The sequence below is a fragment of the Ammospiza caudacuta genome, chromosome 14, assembly GCF_027887145.1.
Source record: "Ammospiza caudacuta isolate bAmmCau1 chromosome 14, bAmmCau1.pri, whole genome shotgun sequence".
Classification (NCBI taxonomy): Eukaryota; Metazoa; Chordata; class Aves; order Passeriformes; family Passerellidae; genus Ammospiza; species Ammospiza caudacuta.
Genome location: NC_080606.1, coordinates 3,383,682 through 3,405,031, shown reverse-complemented (window position 1 = coordinate 3,405,031; position 21,350 = coordinate 3,383,682). Strand labels below are relative to the sequence as shown.

The 21,350-nt window shown below is 45.2% G+C and overlaps 1 protein-coding gene across 1 annotated transcript in view; it reads right to left on the bottom strand.

Annotated features, from left to right (window-relative positions):
• The window catches only part of TRPC5 (transient receptor potential cation channel subfamily C member 5), a 72,268-nt gene extending 55,266 nt beyond the window's left edge, over positions 1-17,002 (bottom strand). The window contains exon 1 of the mRNA XM_058814110.1: positions 16,625-17,002. Coding sequence (XP_058670093.1) covers positions 16,625-17,002 — 378 coding nt within the window. The remainder of the gene's footprint in view (positions 1-16,624) is intronic.
• Between the last annotated feature and the right edge of the window lie 4,348 nt (positions 17,003-21,350).

Here is a 21,350-nt window from a genome sequence, read left to right as displayed (position 1 = left end):
TGGGCTCATACATTCATACATCAAACAGAAAAACAAAAAACAATAAAACAAACAAAAAAAAAAAAAAAAAAAAAAAAAAAAAAAAAAAAAACAAACCAAAATCAAATTAAAAAAAAACAAAACAAAAAAAAAGACACACCAAAAAAAAAAAAAAGAAATAAAAACCAAAAAACAAACAAACAAGCAAACAAAGAAATCAGAAAAAAAAAAAGGAGGACAAAAAAAAGGAAGAAAAACGGCCCAGGTAATTACACAAAAAGAAAGAAAAGTCTAGAAAAGAGTGAACACAGAATAGATTTCCATAACTACTATTATTGCACTATATATCTGCATCAGCAGGCCAAGAACCTGCTCAAACCCTGGTCTGCAGTTGGGCAGAACTCTTCCTCACTTTTGCCTACTGTTTTTATTTGAAAATATTTTTCAGTGTAAGGATACATTACTTAACTGCCCTCAGAATAGACTTTTTAGGTTTTTTTAGAACGGATTTGAAAAAAATTAAATGTAAAATTAATGAGCCATAGTCCACTACAAATAAGCCACTCCAGGGTGTGCATTTTCCAGCTACTGCTGCACTTCTCAAAGGATGAGCTTAATGCACACCCTGTTGTGTCTTATTACTATATGCAGAGTGTAAAATTAGCTGGGAATGCTGTTAGATGCAAGCACCCAGTGTGTTTCCATTTGCAGGCAGGCAGCTCTCTTTGCTGCGTGTTAATCAGTGCCCACCACTCCTGCCCTGGCACATCCTGCTGCTCCAGGGGGCACAGCTGGGCTGGGGGAACAGGGGGTCTGCTCCCTTGGCAAATATCAGACATGTCTTGGAGAAACTGCTGCCAAAGGGTCCTAATGGCTGGAAATGTTCCTCAGCCTGCCTAAATCCAAGAGCAAACCAGTGGTGGAGGAGTGTGAGGTAAGAAATCTGCAGGACACACCTAAGGCTGGTGGTGAGACCTCCAGGCTCATCAGGAAGGTGGCACACGGCTGAATAAATTTCAGCATTCATTTTAGGTGATTCAGTGTTGTGTGTTAATCAGTGCCCACAGAGAGCCCACAGTGCTCTCCCCGTGCCCACCACTCCTGCCCTGGCACATCCTGCTGCCAAGGATTCCTAATGGCAGGAAAGGTTCCTCCGCCTGCCTAAATCAAAGAGCAAAGCAGTGGTGGAGGAGTGTGAGGTAAGAAATCTGCAGGACACACCTAAGGCTGGTGGTGAGACCTCCAGGCTCGGAATCTCAAGTTTCCTGGGAGTTAAGAGCCTGTAGAGCACTAAAGAGCCAAAACTGATCAATAAATTCTTACATGTAGAAGTGTGACAGCTCACAACACGCTCCCAAAGGTGCTCACCACACTGTCAGGTCAGTCACAAGAGCCTGCAGGCATTTTGGGGCACAAAATCTGCTCCCCTGGCTGTGGCACATGAGGAGTTAAATCCCTGGCACCTTGCAGGCTTTGGAGAGGCTTTGCTAAGCAGGCTGGTGCCCACAGAGGCAGCAGGGAGGGAAAGCAGTCCTGAGGATTTGCTGTGGGTCATGGAGGGCTTGGTGGCCCTTAGAAAGGTTGGATAAATGTATTTTAAGACATCCAGTGACAAATGGCTGAAAGCAGCTCTCCGTGTAAGGTCTTGCTCTCTCTTCCTTTCCCTTTGCTTAGCTTGTTTAGGTAGTTTCTTAAATGTCAAGAGAAAGGTGTGGGGTTTTCTTTTTTTCTCTTTCTTAGAAGCTTTATTTTCTTCAAGACCTGATGCTTGACTATAACTGCATTTATCTTTCTCCCTGCCCTTTTTCAATCAGTGCCTGGCTGCTGTATTCAGAACCTGTGCCTCAAAGGAAGAACACTTTTCCTCCTCTATCACTTCTATTACTGTCAGGTTTAATCTTGTTTTTCTATATGGGAGTTATTGTACCCAGGGCTGCGAGAAGGATTTTCAGCTTTACACAGATGAGGAATTCATGTTGCTCAGAATGGGCACTGGAGGAGAAGGCAGTGATGTTACAGGTGGGGATAGTGCTAATCCTGTCTGCTCCACAGGCTGTCTAAATATGGATCTGGAGCACTCAGAATGGTTTGGGATGGAATGAAGTGATCTCCCATCCTTATTCTGGCTGGGGTCACAAGCCCTCAGCCCCAAATCAGAGCAGTGCCTCGTGAGGACTGGAGCACTGGTAGGGGAGGTGTGTTCTTGTCATAGACATCTTTTATGAAAAATCCTTTCTTTAGGATTTTTCCTCCTGAGAAGCTGGGAGGCCTCAGGAACAAAATGCAAACAATGGTTATCTGCTGCTGTGGGATGCAACAGGTGCATCTGGGATTGGTCTCATGTGGCTGTTTGTAATTAATGGCCAATCACAGTCAGCTGGCTCGGACTCTCTGTCCGAGCCACAAGCCTTTGTTATCATTCCTTGCTATTCTATTCTTAGCCAGCCTTCTGATGAAACTTTTTCTTCTATTCTTTTAGTATAGTTTTAATGTAATATATATCATAGAATAATAAATCAAGCCTTCTCAAACATGGAGTCAGATCCTCATCTCTTCCCTCATCCAAAAACCCCTGTGAACACCACCACAAGTTCTCCTGGGCACCTCACAGAACTTTAAATTAAGGGATAAAGGGGGAAATGGTGGTGCAGGCACCCAGAGGCTCCAAGGAGCAGATCAGTGCAGGGTTCAGTCACTGGAGTTATTTCTGATCAGCAAAGCAAACCAGCACAGCACAGAGCAGGGACAGTGTGACCAGGGGCTGCTGCAGCCTCTGTTCTGTGTCTGCCTGACCCAAGGGCCATGGATTGGCCCAAAATTGCCTGTCTTGTGATAAATATTCTTGTTGTCTTCTCACACAGTGTTTTTTGATAACCTGCATCACAAACTAGCTGTTTTAAAGCTGTGGCTATGCAGAGCCTTTGCTAAAGGGCTGTGCTCTGTCACTGGAGAGGCAGCAGAGATCACAACAGCACTGATGTTCCTCCTGTGATGCTCTGCCCAGCTGAGTTCATGTTTAGATCACCTTCTCCTGTGTCTTGGGCTAACCTGCAGTGATGGAAGCAGAAGAGGAATAATTTATTCCACCCCAAGGGCCCTGCTGAGCTCTTCCAGGGTTATTTTCATTAAGTGACCTGAAAAACAAAATTCTTTTCCATTAACCTCCTCACCTGACACCAGCTGCTAACCCCAGTCCCTCAGAACCTTAATGCCACCACCTGCACAGGAGCAAACACCTTGTCTGCATTTCATCTTGGTTCTTTTCATTTGAGAAATTAATGCTACTGTTGACAACAAGTGACTGAGTTCTTGTTCTCACCTACCTAGATTTAATCCTCATAAGGTCCTGCTTACCCCTGTACCACTGCTGCTCTGAAAGATGCTGCAGCAAGTGAAAAATCCCCTTTATTTGAAAAGGAGGGTGAAGAAACAAGCTTAATTCATTAAAGGAGAAGGATTAGCTCACATAAAAGTGCTGTTCAGTACAGCTAAGCTCTCCTCTGAATGGAAAAATAAGTTTTCCAGCAAAATAGTGCTGGAAAGAAGCTCTGGATAGAAAGAGAGCAGGAATCTCTGCTCTTGGTCAGGAGTACAGTGTAAGAGGAAATAAACTGCAGAAGGGAGGAAAAAAAGAAAGAAGCTGGCACAGAAGATCTGGTGGCCTTGTTGTAGGTCTTTTAGGAGTTTTACTTTGAATTTAATCTAGTTTGGTATCCGTCCCTGGAGCAGCTCCTCTGGTTTAGTGTTGTGTAAAAGCAACCCAGCCTCCAAGACTGCTCAGCAATGGGAACCACGCTGCAATAAAGGGGAAAACTGAGGAGATTCAGCTCAAAAACATTCGCCGTCAGCCAAACTAACAGACAAATGGAAATGTACCTTTTGCCTTTTGTGGACAATAACATTTTCTCTGTAAATAACTCACAGTGCTTTTACCTGTAACATTTGGAATTGCCATGTTTTCAAGCCATCTGTATTTCATAAACCATCATCTCCCCTGAATCAATGCAATAAATTGTAAGTATAACCATGATAAACTGTAAATACATTAATCTGCATTATTTTCAGCTTGTGTAGCTTTTTGACTCAGCTGTGCTTTATAGAAGATTTTCTGATTGCCAACACGAACTTGGGGAAAGCTACAAATCTAATCCAGCTTTCTTGTAAGCTCCCTTTAGGCACTGGAAGCAACCTTGTGTGGGACCCTGGGAAGGTGGTACATGGCTGAATAAATGTCAGCATTTATTTCAGGTGATTCACTGGTGTCTGGTATCAGAGTGATGCCAGAATTTATATTAATAGGGAGTTTGTGGTTTTTTTTCTCTCAAGAGCAATTCATTGACTGAAATGATGTAATTTGGTTAATGAAATATAATGAACAATACAAAGTGCTACCTAAAAATGTCATGTAGTTTAAGGGCTTTTGTATTGGTTATTCACAATCTTGGTGAATATGGCACACACTGTAGATGCACTTATGGGCAAACTCTGCTGTTATTTTAGTGTTCCACTGTTTCCAGTACAGCTGTCCCAGAATATCCAGCTGAAAAAAAAGGCTCTTCCTGGTCTAAAATCTCCTCAGTGACTTACAAATGTGCCTGTAAAGCCAAATAAAATCTCTGCTCCTCAGACTGATACTGCAGAACAGTGACAATTAGTACCTTTTACTGCCTTGCAGCAAGCCAAATGCTGATACACGGTTACCAGATGGTGCACATTAACACTAAAATAGGTATCTCTGAATAAAAAAAATAATTTTATAGAATCACAGAACTGCTAATAATTGATAATTGTAATGCATGAAAGAATGTGAAAAAGTAGATCTGTGATATCTGCATAACCAAATATCCTTCTCTAAAACCAGTAAACAAAAGTAAAAGACAGATAGACCTGCTCTAGATTCTTCCAGTTTTAATCTGGCTTCTTATCCATGTGTTTAGAAATGGAGGTGGGCCCAGGGGATTCGTTCTCAGGGCTGAACTGAACCCGGGGCACTTGGCAGGGGCAGAGCTGCACCAGAGCCTGTGCTCAGCCATGTGTGCATGAATAAAGCACAGCCACAGAGACTGTCAAAAGATGTCACCATTTGTGCCTGATGCCACATAATAACTTCTGCTGGGGATTAAAAAAAAAAGAGAGGGACCCGGAGAGGAGCCTTCAGGAGGAAAGGACTTTGCAAATATGCATTTCAATGGCTGTGGCAAGTTCCTGCAGCCAGAGCCCCTCTGTGTGTGTGTGTGTCTGTCTGTGTGAGTGTGTGAATCCACAAAATCAGAGGGTTTGGGAAAGCTGCAAAAGGCAGGCCTCAGAGACAGCAGAACTGTGATTAGAGCTAAGCAGTGGCCATAAAATAAGTCAGTAGAAAAATTATGTAAAAAGTAGAAAAGTAAGGACAAATAGAACAATGGTCTGTGTATTAATGCTTGTCTAGAATTCCTTAAGCTGCAGAAAAGTATATCTAATGAGATATTAGGAAGTTCTAAGCTTAATAGTGGAGCTCTGTGCATTGTGTTTTAAGGCTTACAAGCACATATTGTATTTGAAATAAGCAAACATTGCTTTAACAGAAGGTACCTGTGCTTATAGTGGTTGGATGGAACTACTGTCAATGTGCTTTTGCTTTGTGTGATTGGTCAAAAAACTTTTAAAGTGAGCTGTAACATTAAGTTCTTTGTCTGCTGCCTGGGATGTGAGCTGCTGGCATCTTCCCATTGTCATAACCATGGAATGAGACTGATGCTGGAAAATAAAACAGCTCAAGGCACGTTCCACAGCAGTGCTGGTCCCATTGGTGATTCGTACAGAGACCCAGGCTGGTGATATGTGTGTGTGTGTGTGTGTGTTTGTGTCTGTATCTGTGTATCTCTGTGTCTCTGTGTGTTGTGTGTCTCTCTCTCTCTGTGTCTCTCTCCTGAGCCCTCTCCTTTCCCTGCGTGTGCAGGAGATGAGGCACTTGATGATGATGAAGGAATGCAGAGTGCAGTCACTGTGGCTGACTCTGCGAGTCACAGGGGGACACTGACGAGAGTTACCTCGTGTTTGAACCTCTTGTGCTGAGCTGGAGTGCAACCTGAGCTCACTTTGCCCTGAATTCCTGTGCCTTGATGCACTTCAGAGCCACTGGGAAGAGCAGAACCACTTCAGAGCAGGGAGATGGGCTGGGAGTGCCTACAGGAGCTGTGCCACAAGGAGCTGCGGCCTCTCCTGGCTTCTCCTCAGTGCAGGAATGTTTTACAAGCCTGCTGCAGTCCTAATTTATCACATATTTTATCCTGATTTATCACATATTAAGCGATGTTATCTCCAGGGAACCGTGGCTCCATCACACCCCTGCATGGTCTGGGCTCACTGAGTGGGGACTCCTCCAGGCAGAACAAACACAGCACAAAAGTCCAGGACTGTGACAAATCCAGGCAAAAATGAAGCTGCTGAAGTGGCCCAAGTGACATGGGGACCTGGCTCACAGGGTGCATTGGGTCTACCAAAAATGCAATATTCTGGGTCTTCCCAAAATGCAGATTCCCTGGCTGCTTGCTGGAGCTTTTCCTGAGACTGTGACACCAACACAGGTGTAAGTCCAGAATTACTGACATGGCAGTGAACTGAATTATCTCCTCAAGACTGGACAGGCAGACTAGCTGGCTTATTCCTGATCATTGGTACTTTTTCCCCTCATTTGGAAACACAAAATGCTGTTTGTTTGGGTTTTTCCACCTTTCTTCATTACCATTTTAAGAGTTACTCTGATAGGACCAGCTGTTCTGAGTAAAAGTTATTAGGGTTTATTCTTTATTTTTAATGTTGTTTTTAAGCTTTGAAACTAATTTTATTAAAAAGCTTGCCTAATTCAGTCCTATAAATTTCTTAACTACTCTAAGGACCTTGCAATATTGCTGCATCTGAGATATTTTTTCACTTTATGGACAAGCTTTCCCCTGACCCCAAACACAACTGAAACAAAGACAGCCCATGGTTATCTGGAAATTTGAGGCTCTGTCTTCAAGGTAATCTTTATTTTATTATAGTTACTATTTTTCTAATATTTTTCAGGCTTTATTCTAGGAGGGAGAGCTATCCAGTTTTTTGATTCATTTTTCTTGGTCTCTGTATTATCTATTCTTAGTGGTAACAAGGACAAGATGTGCTAATATAGGTTAATAATCATGCTATCTACAGCCTTTTATATCATCTTTGTACATAAAACATCCCCTCTTCCTGTAATTCATCACCTTGTGTGGATGAGAGATGTTTCATTAAGTTTAGGTGAGGTAATAAGTTGCTGACAGGGCTTGAAGAGGGAGGGCTTTTTCCTTGGGTTGCATTCATATTCAATCACATTCCTTTAGAAAAAAATTTAGATCAGATTGGATCATGAGACAGTGTCAGGGAAGGAGTGAGTTACTGCCCCTGGCGCCAGCCCAGCGCTGCCTGATGCTGCACAAAACACAAATCCTGGTGCTCACAGACCAGGAGCTTCATTATTCCCCATTCTGACTACCAAGCTGTGCTTTTGGTGATGCCTCAGGTTTTAGCTTTTATATTTTTCACATTCTGTGCTGCTTTAGTGGGTGGGTCTGGGCTTCATATGAGGGGATGGTGAGCACTGTGCACAGAGCAGGGAGACAAAACAATTCCTGCTCCAGCTGGGGACCAAGGACAAATGATCCAAATCTCAGCCCAGGAGCACAAACACCGTGGGCTGAAGAGAGAAAACCAAGAAGGGTGAGACTGCATGGGCTAAAGCTGGAATGGGACAATGAACTGCAAGGTGCAAATAGAGCTCACTGATCCAAGGGAGAGACCCCGTGCCTGGTTGAGAATGTTGGGACCATTTTAGTTCATCTTGGGTGCAGCCCTGGCTGGGCTCTTGTGCTGCCCAAGGTGGATCCCTTGAGGCCTTTTAATAAATCTCTGCTTTATTCTTTAGCTCTGTCCAGCCTCTGTTTTAGGTCAGCCCTCACAAGGCATCATTGGCACTGTTGTTTTACCAACCAATGCTGCGGCTTCTGAAAAGACCCCAGAGTTTGGAACAAGCAAAGAAATGACAACCTAGACAGGTGACAGGGGCTTGCACAAGAGAGAAAAAAGATCTGAGTGGTTGAGATCTTCCTTTATTCCCACTCTGTCAGTGACTCCCTCTGATATCCCCAGTGCTGGGAAGTAAAAGCCTCCAAGTAATGCTGTGCCCCTGCTGCTGCAGAGCCTGGCACTGCCTCATCCTCTGCTGCCTGAGGAGCACTTGGAGCACACCAGCCCTCCCTCACTGCCATGAACTAAACACCAACAATTCACATGGCCCTGAGCCTCTCAGCAGTTTTCCAGCATCCTCCCAAGGCAATGACAGAGCAAAGACCTTGGATCACAGCGTTCCCTCCCTGCAGCAACTCAGACAAGAAATACTGCTCCCAGTCAATGCCTCTTTGATATTCCACCACCACTGCCACCAAAGTGCTGCCCCACCAGGCTGTATTTTGCCATGGGACAGCAAAATACTGCTCCTACAGGGATAAACAAGCCATAAATGTGATTTTGCCAGGCCAGCACAGCTCTATTCGACAGCGAGGTGAGGCTGAGGGACTCCTGCTAAGCTGCCCTGCAGTTCTTCACAGATCTTTATAGATCCCAGAGCTTTGTTTGCAGGAGCCTGTAATTTGTGACATTCACTCTTCCCACTGAGAGAAGCTTCCCTTGGAAAAAATGTGTTGTAACTATTGCACCAGGAAGAGTCTCCCACAAATCTGTACCAGGGAATCTAAACAGCCATGTCAAACCTCTGGGTTTGGGGTTTCAGACAGAGCAGAGGCAAATATGTTTTGGGTGATGTCAGGGGATGCTGTAATTGGGGCTTAGGAGCAAAGGGAGGTGGGTACCTAGGCACATCTATGGATGATGGGTAGATAACATGGATTTTTTAAACTAAGCTCCTTAATCAGCACATCTACAGAGAGCCCTGAAGTTCACTTGTGTAGCAGCACAAACAGGACTTTTTTGCCCTATAATAGTTCATCCACCCAGTTGAATCCTGAGAACCCATCACACCTGACTGAAAATTCTCTGTACAGTGTGCCCAGAGCAGGCAAGTGCTCAGAATCCTCCCACAGATCAGTAAGGACAATTCTCTGGGAAGCATCTTGGATAATCCCTGACTTCTCATCTGTCTGTGTGTTCAATTACAAGCATGGCAGGTTTGTGCATGCTGTGATGCAATTCTTAGCTTGACCTCCACCAGCACCCTAGGAAATAATAACAGAGTTTATGGTCACCCAGGAGAAGGAGCCAGTGCCTTATTGCCACTGTTAGAAACCTGGTATCTGCAACTGCCTTCATCTCCTGAGTCCAGGAGATGTTTCACCCGGTTCTTTTTCCCTTATATTTAAGATTATCTGGGGACTGAGGCAATGGGGAGGGAGGAAAGAATTTCCCAGTTAAATGTAATCATTAGCTGAAGTGATCTTTGATTCCTCTGTTGTTTAGTTTAATTAGATGGAATTCATTTTGAAGGCAGCCACCAGTGTCAAAGGCATGTTAACTATAACTGTGAATTATTACTGCATCAATAAAAATAATGAAAAGCTTGGGTGCTAATGGAGCCATTAGGCTTTGAAGCTGCTTCTCTGTTTTCAGACATGATCCTTCTTCCTTATTGTTCCTTTAAAATATTCCCACACTGACAACTTGTGGCCGTGTTTTTCTTCACTGGTTCTACTCTTCAGAACCTCCTCTTGCTCAGGAGTGTTTCTAACCAGGTTCTGCCCTTCCTTTCACTTTGGACCCTCCTGTTAACGTGGAAATGACTGGTTTGAGTCACACCCATCAGCCTGCTCCCCTCTGTGTTCCAGAGCTCCTCAGCCACCATTCAGAACTGCCACAGAATTCCTTCATACAGATGCCTGCTCCTAAACCTCTCCTCTTTCCAACTGCCTGCATAATCTAGATTTTATACTGTGAGATTTTGGAGAACTGAACTGTTTCTTTTGACTTAAATGGTCCCATCAGTGGTAGCACAGGGCTGGCAATGAGCTTGTACCAGCAAGTCCAAAATCAAGGCCTGTCAGTGGTGAGGGCTAAACTTTAAACTGGTTTCTGCACACAGGACAAAAACCCCTGTGTGAGTAGGGAAATTAGGCTAAATCACATTGTCTCAAGAAAGTTATAAGATTTGGGCAAGAATATAATGGTTTAATGCAACCTTTATTTTCTGTTTCACAAAAGGCTGTCTCTAGGCTGTTCATCTGTGGGATCTGAACAAAGATTAAGGTGGATTTTCACTCATCAGCTTGCTTAAGAGAGGATTTTTGAGGTCAAGTTTTAGGATCACTAACACTATCTAGTGCAGCAATCTTCTACCAATTTTCACTCATCAGCTCACCTAAAAGGGGATTTTTGAGGTCAAATTTTAGGTTCACTAACACTATCCAGTGCAGCAATGTTCTACCAATCTGATGATTAGCAACTAAGACTGAAAAGTTGCCTTTTATTCTCTATATTTTCCTCTTCACAGCCATACTCTTCCAGAGGCTGTACCTGCAAACTCCTTCTTTTGGAACACATATGGATGGCACTGATTCAGAAGGACCAAACAGATCGGAACAAACCAAATCACAGCCATAAACCCTAAGATCCCTTTTCTCTTTTTATTCTCATTATTGAGGAATTGCATTTGTAGTCCCATCTGTGAACCAGCTTAATTTGGAGCCATCTGCCACGAGAGCAAATTGCAAAGTTTGCCAGCCAGCAGAGAGAGATGCTGGTACCCTCCTTATGCAAACAGCTGATGTCGGCTCTGATTGCTGTGAAGGAAACAGCCACCGTGGAGGTGCTCACGGACCTGGAGCCATTCAGATGACTGATTACAGCTCCTTGAAGGAGGGAGGAGGGCTCAGCAGGCAGCAGAGTCCGTGTCTGGAGTGCTGCAAGCACAGCCCTGGCAGGAGGGCAGAGAGGCAGGCGAGACCTGAGCGCTCTGACGCACCTCCTGCCACCACCCCACACACACAGCTCACACCAGTGGGCCCCTGAACGCCTCATTTCAACAGGTTCCCAAGTGTCAGGAAATACAGCTATTACTGGTAAATTGAGGGTGAATCAAATGCAGGGGGAAATGGGAGTTTTCAGACATGAATTTCCTGCTCTTTGCTGGCGAAGGTTAGGTGCAGCCTCCAGCTTGGCTGAAAGCAGAACTCACTGTATTGATGTTTGTATAGCAAAAATAACAATCTGATAGCACTTTTAGGGGGAAAATAAACAGCAAAACTCAAAAAGATCAGATAGGTTGAGAGACAGAAGATTTTACAGGGAAGGAGAATTCATTCAACAGGCTTCATATATACATTCCCTTGCTTGTGCAGTAGTTCTGAATTAAGAAACAACCCAATAATTTAAAGTTCCCTGTTAATTTCAACCCCATAGGATGCCAGCCAGATCTCTGGTTTTGCTGTGTGCCTACTGCCTTGTTTTGCCATTGCATTTACTGGACCTGTGCCATGCACAGACAACTTTGCATTTCAACATTTCCCCCCCACCAAAGAGAAAAGCCTCTCCCAAAGTCAATACTGCATTTGCAGCTGCTCAGTTTTGCTATTTCAAACCTATCCCTGCACTTTCTGTTGGTTATTCAGTGGTTTGTTGTCTTATTTAAGTAACATGACACTCATCACTCAGGATGGATTGCCACGCCAAGTACACCTATATTCCTCCTCCGCCCCTATGCAATACATCAGCCTCTGCACTGCCCAGAAAATCAAACAATAACTACCACAGCACCAGACCAGGCTCACTTTTATTTCCTGAAAAATGCATGTTTGCTGACTACAAACATCTGTAGGAAAAACAACACTTGCACACCCTCCAGGTTCCAGGAATATTAGTTTGTTTTGTTGTTCCTCTTAATATTCATTAATAGGTTGCTTGGTTTCCAAGTGCCTGCCATGAGTTTGGGAAAAAACAAGCTATGCCATGGTTTAAGGGACCAGCTGTGTGATGGGTCAAAGAGATCTATGGTTTATAAAAAGGAGTAATTGGAGTAAATTATGTAACCCTTGGAAGTTAACCTGTAAAAATCACAAAATTAGGAAAGCTCTTTGGTTACTGAAGACGAGGATGGGTCGTTCAAGCCTGGGCTTTACTCTCTGCTGGGAGTGAAGGACATCAGAACATCTCTATGCTCTTCCCATTGTTGCACCATGATCACTTTCTCACTGACCCCAAAATCTCCCACAGCCAACAGCATCTTTCAAAACAGCTCTAAGTTTATTAGCATTATCCTGCCTGTAATTGGTGAAGCCTCCTCCCCAGCTCCACCAGCAGAGTCACAGCTCAGTACCCAAAACCACAGCTCTCAGTTCACATAATTCACAGAATTCACAGAATCACTGGGTTGGAAGAGACCTTCAAGACCATTGAGTCCACCGCAGCCCCAACACCTCAGCTAAACCCCGGCACCCAGTGCCACATCCAGGCCTTGTTAAACACACCCAGGGATGGGGACTGCACCACCTCCCTGGGCAGCCATTCCACAACTTTATCACCTTTCTGTAAAAAACCTTTTCCTGCTATCCAGCCTGTATTTCCCTTGGCACAGCTCGGGGCTGTGTGCTCTGGCTGTGTCAGTTCCTGCAGACAGAGCCCAGCCCCAGCTGAGCACAGGCACCTTTCAGGAGCTGTGCAGAGCGATGGGGGCACCCCTGAGTCTCCTTTTCTGCAGGCTGAGCACCCCCAGCTCCCTCGGGGGCTCCTCTCAGGGTTTGTGTTCCAGCCCCTCTCTCTGGATGTGCTCAGTGTCCCAAGGTCCTTCCCAAGCTGAGGGGCCAGAGCTGGGCACAGCACTCGGGGTGTGCCCTCACAGTGCCAGGGACAGGGGCACGATGCTCTCCCTGTTCCTGCTGGCCACACTATTCCTTGTTGTCTGGACTGGGCAGCACGGATTGGATAAGAAACACTAAGATCTTAAAATAGCCCACAAAGCTCGGTTGGAGATAACCCTAAAAAGAAGCCCATCTGCTGGAGCACATCGCTGCTGATCTCTGCTGTGCTCTGCAGCATCCTCTGGAGCGAGGTGGCTCTCCCCATGTAAACAGAGCAATTTGCTCCTGCGCCGAGCCCCGGGTTGTTATAGTTACTGCCTGTGACTTACCCCTGCCATTGTCACCGCATTCCCAGTCAATGCCGCTTAAACAGCAGGCTAGCAAAGGTTTGCAGAATAATGACTCAGAAAAATTCACTTAATGACAGGATCCCAGCCCCTGAGCCGCCCAACCCCTTCATCCATCCTCACCCTGGGCCTTACAGCATCAACGAGACCCTGATTCCCTTACATAAGGAGCACAGCAAAGGTGTGCTCGAAAGGTTTTCCACTTCTGCTCCCTGAAAAGGTCATCCTACAGGTGGAAAAGCAGAGCTCTTTCCCTCGGGCAGCTCTCAGAGCCGGGAATGGAGCTCTCCTCTTGGAGGCTCTGTGGCTGCTGAGTGAACCTGCCTTGGCTGAGCTTCCCACCTTGTTCTGGGGGGTCCCTTTTCCAAACCACATCCAGCCACTGCCACTCCACGAGAGGCTGGAACGAGGCAGCTCTAAGAGCTGCTGTCAGGACTGTGGCACGCTGATAAGGCTGAAGATACACACCCATGAAATGGATTATGCTGGATGATGCTGCTCAGCTGCTTTGGAGATGCAAAGACAACAATTAACAGGGCTGACGTGAACAGACGCAAATGGGAACAGCTCTCCATGCCCAGAGAGACACCAGGCTCGGGGAGAGAGGCAAATAACCAGGAAAAGGGAGCCAGCAGGTTCTCCCAGAGCCCAGGCTCAGGTGAATGAACATTCAATAATACAGAGCATTCAGAGGATGCTGCCCCTGCACCTCTGCCCAGAATGCAGCAGAGACAGCCAGACCCTGATGGCACACACGAGCCCAAAAGCTGTCCCCACACAGGCTTGTGCAGGCAAACTGAACCCTCTGTACATTTAATTAATAGATTATACTAAATCTAATATGTAAGAAGTGCAGTGATAGCATCTTACAAATTTCACAGCCAGACAGAAACCTTCCTATGAGGTGCGATTCTTTTGTTACTACAGGAACAAAAGAGCAGCGTTTCTACATGTTTTAGAACACCTAAGTAGCTGATGAGGACAAAGCTGTGCTAATCTGCTTTATCAGGTGCTTTTTGTGAAAGCAATTAGGTGTGGGGCTCCCAAAGGACCTTCTGAGAAAGGGTCCAGCAAGGACAATTAATGAATTTATATTGATACTGCTGCGGAATTAGCATCGGGAGCTCGTGCTCAGAAACCCCTCCTGGAACAGCTTTGGGATTTGACAAAACAACCAATTTTGGCCTTTAACAAAATAACCAACTTTGGCCTTTGACAAAATAATCAACTTTGGCCCAGCTTGTCCTATCACCACACACAAAATAAATGTTCATCCCCATCACTGCATGAGCAGTCAGCGAAAGAGCTGCAAGGGCAGCCCAGTCCTGCAGCCCTCTACCAGCAAACTCTTCCTGCAGTCCCCAGAAGAGCCTGAACCCCAGCCAGGGAAGTTAATCCGAGTTTGTTCACAGAATCTTGCACCACGCCAGTGCTAGTTTAAAATACACTGACGAAATCTGCTCTTGTAACAAACCTTGTAAATAAAGCTGAAACTGGCACCGTATCTTCTCTCCCCCACACATGCTCTCCTCCAAGTTGTAAACCCTGCAGCAGATACAATTCTAGCTACAGAAGGAGAGGTGGCACGGAGATAACAGAAATGGAACAGGCCTACTATGAAATGGATCACTGAACTGGAGACACTGGGGCTGCATTTCAGCTGTAATATATCAACCTCATTTCACGGACCTCTGTCTCTGCCCAGTTAAGCCAGCAGGGATGGGGATTTGAGTGGACACAAGTTTTGGTATTCAAGGGATGTTACAGAAATCCACACGAATCCCATCACTTGCTTTCCATGGCATTTCAGGAGAAACTTGTCATTAGCCTGCTATAATCAGTGGCAATTCCTTGTGCTGCTGAAAAGAACTTTTCTGTTGTGCTTTCTGTCCTGCTGAGCTGCAGGATGCTCAAATTTCTAGAAGACCAAGGTAAAAATGGCTCATTCTTAATGGATGGTCTGTATTTTGCTACTTACATTTTGTCAGACTAAAACTCAGTACTAACACTTGCATTTTTAGGTCAGATAGAGGAGTTTCGTTATCTCTCTGGTTTTTAAACCACACATTAGAATCACATTGCTACAAGCAAGCACAATGCTGCAATTTCTAAATAATAAAGCTGAGCACTCTTGAATTCTGTCAGGGTTGATCCCTATTGTTTGCTTGGCTACATGAAATTACTATTGAAAAACAGTGTGACAAGGGGCCTATCCACTGAAAACATTTTCTTCCGTGATTGATTGGTATTAATCCTTCACACACACAGGGATGTGCTCCCTTCAAAAGGAGGCTTGATATATAAGGATTATCCAAGTTTTGGATGTTCCTTTCTAAGCAGTGAATATGCAAAAATTACCAGTGGTCAGCAATTTACATAAATTATTCTAGTTATTGGCAGTAGTGCTTATAAATGAAAAGAAGAAAATCAGAAAAAAAAAAAACAGTTGAAAATAGGTGACACTTGAAGTGACAGGATTCAAATTTGGTGGTTTTTCCTACGAGATCCTTATGTAACTCAGAGGTGGCTTTGCAGCTCAGGATCCTTCCTACAAGTCATTGCTGTAAGTTATGTCCTGCCTCAGCATTTCTGCCCTGGAGCTCTCTGGAGAGGGAGACCAAGATGATCCATCTGCACTACAGCAAAGGACTGAAACCCAGCAGACTGTTTGCTTGCTTGCAGCTGTAAATAAGCTTGTGTGCTTTCAGGATTTACTTATGAAAAACAATTCCACTTAATATCAGCACAACAGCGTGGCAATAGTTCATATTTACAGATTGTAATATAATTTCAGAGAGCCACAAATTCCTTTAGAAAGTGCTCATCTATAAATCAATCTATAAATCAGTGTGTCCACAAACACTGTGGGGCTGGAAAGAACACTGAGTGAGAGAGAAAAAAATGAGTGTTTAAATCAGGCAGAACATGTTTGCTCAGGCTGGAGATTACCATCCAAACAGGACTGCCCAGGTGTGGCATTCACATTCTCTGAAAAATCCCTTTGCTCAGGGTTTTTCTCCTGGGAAGCTGAGAGGCCTCAGAGAAAAGGAAAACAATTCTTATCTCATTTGCTTCTCCTGTGTTGTGCTCATGTGGAATGTGTTTGGAGATTGTTTACCCACAGGTGATTGTTTCATTGGATTCTGGTGGGAGCTGTTTTCACTCTTTGGCCAATCAGGATCACACTGTGTCAGGACTCTGGAAAGAGTCACGGGCTTTCATTATTATCTTTTTAGCATTCAGTAAGTATCCTTTCTGTATTCATTTGTATAGTATAGTATTCTTTATTATAATATAGTATCATAAAGTAATAAATTAACCTTCTGAGAACATGGAGTCAGATGCATCATTCCTGCCATCATCAGGGCATCCCTCCTTTTTCAATACCCAGGTCTGCTCTGGTATTTAAAGCCACGGACCAACACCAAGGACATTGAGCAGCAGCACTTTCCTGAGGCAGGATAACAGCTCAGAACTGAAGGGGAACACTCAACCTACCTGTTTTTCACCACTGGGCTTCCTGTAGTTGAGCAGCAGCTCCACAGCTCCCACCACCTCCTTGCGTATGGCGTAGAGCAGCGCGTCCCCCACGTAGACGCTGTGGCTCAGCAGCAGCTCCATGATCTCCAGGTTCTCGTTCTCTATGGCTATGAGCAGGGCACTGCGCCCCAGAGGATCCATGCAGTTGATGTTGATGTTGTAGTAGATCTCTGCCTCCTGCAGGGCATGTTTCACGCTGGCATAGTCCCCCTTCTCCACGGCACTGAGGTAGGCTTTCTCTTCCGACGAGAGCTCTGCCTCCGCTCGCACGATCTGCAGTGGGATCCGGTCTCGGTACGGAGAGAAGTTGACCTTTTTGTAGTATAGCTGGGCCATGGTTCATAGTGACCAGGCAACCTGTGAGGGAGGAGAACCACGCATCAGCGACAGCACAGCCCCACAGGGGACAAAATTCCAAAGGGCCATCATGGGAAAAGCTCCCCATCCATTTTTAAGATGTATTCATAACACCCCCTCAGCAACCCCACCTCAAAGGCCACCTGAAAGCAGAAAGATGGCACCACTCACAATGCCAGAAACTCAGTATAAATTTTCATCTTGTTTAAACACTATGCCATTGATGTCTTTGTCTGGTCAGAAGCACGTCTTGATGTTTTATGGGTAATCCAGCACACGCAAATAGTGGATTTCTCATCTTTGCTTTACTTTCCATTCAAAGTTCCTTTTATTTCCTCCCTTTCCACTGCTAAGCCAGGTCCTCAGCATCTCTGAACTGTCAGTGATGGGAGCTGCTGATTTACAGCCTCCTCTTTACAGTAATAGATTCATTCTGAACATTTTTGCTGCTGCTTCTCTGCTTCCGTCTCTTAAAACAGTCTTTTATTCTTCCTTACTGTTTACTCTTCGACTAGGTCATGGTTTTCTTTTTAAAGCTTGCATGCTTTTAAACATTTTTTCTCACTCTCCTCATTTATAAATAGGACCTAAAGACAGGCTGATGTAGAAAGCTCCCACCCTTGCTCTCCAAAGGCAGCAATGTTGTTTTGTGGTCTAGGAAAACGAGAAGTAAATCCTGCCTTGGAAAAAGTGCAGCAAACTGAATGAATTGAGGTTCCTTGCCACGCCTCAAAGATCCCAGCAGGTGACTGGAGTCACAGGAGACACAGGCTGGGTATTCACAGGTAAGGAAAAAAGGAACCAGGCTTGTCTACCTCTGCTTGGCTTTGACAAAGGACACCAGGCCAGCACCAGGGCCACCAGCAGCTATGGCTAATTGGGTGACTTATTCCAGCTCCTTGCTCAACAGCTTCCTGCAGCCAATTAGCTGGAGTTTTGGCACATTGTAGTGCCCTGTCCTGGGGTAAAAGGAGGTGCTGATGAAGGATGGTGATGAGGAGGCTGTGGTGGTGCAGAGGGCTCTGCAGGCGCCGCCCCAGGCAGCCACAGAGCCCCACGGCATTTCTGCCTTCCCAGAGTGGGTGGATCTGAGCTCCAGCCCAGCTGACACTGCAGAACAGTGGGAGGCTGCAGCAGACAGCAAAGCTGCATCTGAGAACTTCCTGGGGAGCCAGGGATCTGCACCAGCTGCTTTGGCACCTCGGGGAATGTGCTCGCACAGGATCCTGCTCTCCTCCAAGTGCCAGAGAAGTTTGTGTTTGTTACTTACCCAGAGATGCTGGTACAGTGCTCACATGTGTCTCTCTGCACAGGCAGAACCACAGAATCCAGTGGTTCAACCTCAAGACACACACAAAGGCACTGGAGGCAAAGGGACACATAATCTGATTAGAAACCATAAATATATTGTCTGATTTTCTGCAGGAACATTATGCTACTAAAGCTTTTAGAGCTAAGGAAGAATCTCAGTGACTCAGAAGCTTCAATAAACTGCATGTAGAACCAACTACTCTGACTTTGGAAAGCACCAAGCATCACAGGTCATTTTCAAATTTTGTTTTTGAAAACGTTATTCCTTTGGGAATCCTTTGGGATTCCCACTGAAACAGGAGACAGAAGGATGCAGCACAGGTCTGGTAACAACCAAGGACCAAAGAGATCTTTGGGAAAGTAAGGAGAAACCCAAATGGGAAGGGAAATGTGTCCTTGTGTGGCAGTCTGGCTGATGGGAGCAGGGAACACCAACCAGTGGGACTGGTGCCAGAGGACAGCAGGCACCATGTAAAGGTCTCCTGGGGGAATCTGTTGGCTCCAAAAACCATGAGGGATTCTGGCAACAAGTGCTGCTGCTAAAGTGGAATTGGATATTTTTCACTGCTCTTTAGTTTAATTGGACGTTTTGTAGATGGTGAGTAACATTTGCAATGAGTTATAACAAATGTCACCTTATAAAGCATCATGCCAGCACTGCATCCCTTTCCTTCCCAACAGTTCTGGAGAAAGAAAAGAAAGCTTCAAATATCTCAACTCCTCAGGGAGATCTCATCTCCCAGTAGAACCCCAGCCCAAAGAAAGCCAATAATGTTCATACCTCAAGCATATAGGAAGCTTCAATAAAACCAAACAGGAAAGACTCACAAAATTAATGATCTTCCTGAATTCCTCTCATGCCAACGCCTGCATAGCCTGACAAACACATGCTGCTGACTGGGTTTGGAAATAATAGCAGGCAGGATTAAAAGAAAATAATAAAAATGCCTGCCTGGAGTTCATGGAAGATTTCAGCAAAACCTTTATCTATTGAGGTGTCCCTCAGCCAGAGACCCAGCAAAATTTACAGACCCAACGTCTTTATCAACCAAAATCATTTAACAAAGCATCAGGCACACCTGTGGATGGAAAGAATGAGCACAAGGTCCCTGCTCCAGCTGTCCCCTCTCAGCACCACCAGGCTCCCAGGGTAGAATCTCTTGGTGCAGCAGACAATTCTGGTATGCCCTAAACACTTGTGTTTCCCAAACTGGCCCTGTCTCCTCCTTAACAGTCCAAAATTACAAAAATATTGATGCAATCTAGGTAAGAGAAGGGGAAGGCAATGCACAGGTGTTGCCTGGGGAAAAGCAGCAGTGATATTCCTGAAAGGTAGCAAAAAATAGAAACATAGTCACACTAAAATTTTGGAATGGGTGCAGAGAGCCTGAAAACACGTTTTCCATATGAATTCTCCTCACAGAGAGGCATTTTCTGCTACTTGGGTTACTGTTTGGGGCAAGGAGAATTCTTCCAGCCTATGCCTGAGTGCAGATGCCTCAGACATTTGCTTTGATCATCATCATGAAGCTGATTCAGAGGTGGGAAAGCACCATTGCTCCTGATGGCTGAGCTGCCTCTTTAAGGGAGGCACAGAGACTCTGGGGTATTGAATTTAGCTGCCAGCTGACATCTGAGGAACTGATCAAACACCGATTTTGGACATGAAACGAACAGCAAAGAGTTACCTTTGCCACATGCTGGGACTCTGAATCACACCTAAAAGCAGCCAGCAAAGCCCCCACCAGGCAGGCTGCTCAGAGCAGGGCTGGGTGCTCCCTTACACCAGTGCGCCAGATTGCAATGCCAGATGTTTTCTATTACCAGCTGTATGGCAGATTACCTTTGTCAAGTGAGCAGTTTGCCTTATCTCTCTCTTTGAGTGACCACATTCAGTCCTCCCTTGGGAGGGGACATTGCTGATAACAGCTATTGAATGTCACTGCATGGCTGATAAGAACTACAGCATCCCATTGGGAGATGGGAGCCCAGAGGGAGGAGCCAGGCATTGCTACCCGGATAGAATCTGGAGATTCTGGAACACCAGCACGGCTTCTCCACTGGATTCCCCAGAGGAACAGCAGCTGCCTCTCCTTCCCCTGGATCTTCAGAGGAAGAATCCATCCTTCTCTACAGGATCCCTGCTCCAGCAGAGCCACCCCTGACACTGCAGGAGGGCTGAGCCACAATTCCAATGGGACTGCTGCCAACACCCTGACCCACAGGGTGTCAGGCTGGGTTCTGACTCTGGCAGTGTTGTTCTAGTGTACTGCATTGTTTATTTTATCAGTTTTTTTTTCCTTCCCTATTAAAGAACTATTATTTCCTGCTCCCATATTTTTGCCTGAGAGCCCCTTAATTTAAAATTTATAGCAATCTGGAGGGGTGGGGAGGGTTTACATTCTCCATTTCAGGGGAGGATTCTGCCTTCCTTAGCAGACTCCTGTCTTTCCAAATCAAGACAACCAGCAAAACTCAGTGTGTGAAATGCCACTGCACCTTCTCTCAGACCTGAGCAGGGTTTATGTGCTGCAAAAGCCACCTGCATTTATCAGCCCCATCAAAGAACTGATCCCTTGCAACACATCTTGCTCCACTGCTTCCCCTCATCCTTCTTGCCAAGGCTGTTTTCTTCTTTTTAGTCTTTCAGGGAGAGCATTTTCCTCATTTTGCAATTCTAATCTGGACTCCAGGTCTGGAAATCACGGCCCATAACTGTGAAAATGGCCTGACTTTCATGGTGCTCACACACTGCCTGCTCAGTACTATTGATCTGTTTAAAAAAGGTTACCAACCTGAGCTATGAAATGGTCCACAAGGGCCACTTAGGTAAATAATATTACATGTAGTTAATGGACCAATTGAATTTGTGATTGGATCCTTCTTTTAAGTGCTCTAGATCTTATTTACTAACAATGCATGGCTGAGCACAGTATGAGGAAATAAAAGTGACTTTGTAACGTTCTGCAATTCCCTTCCTTCTGCAAAGATACCCCCTTGTTCCAGAAAATTGCTT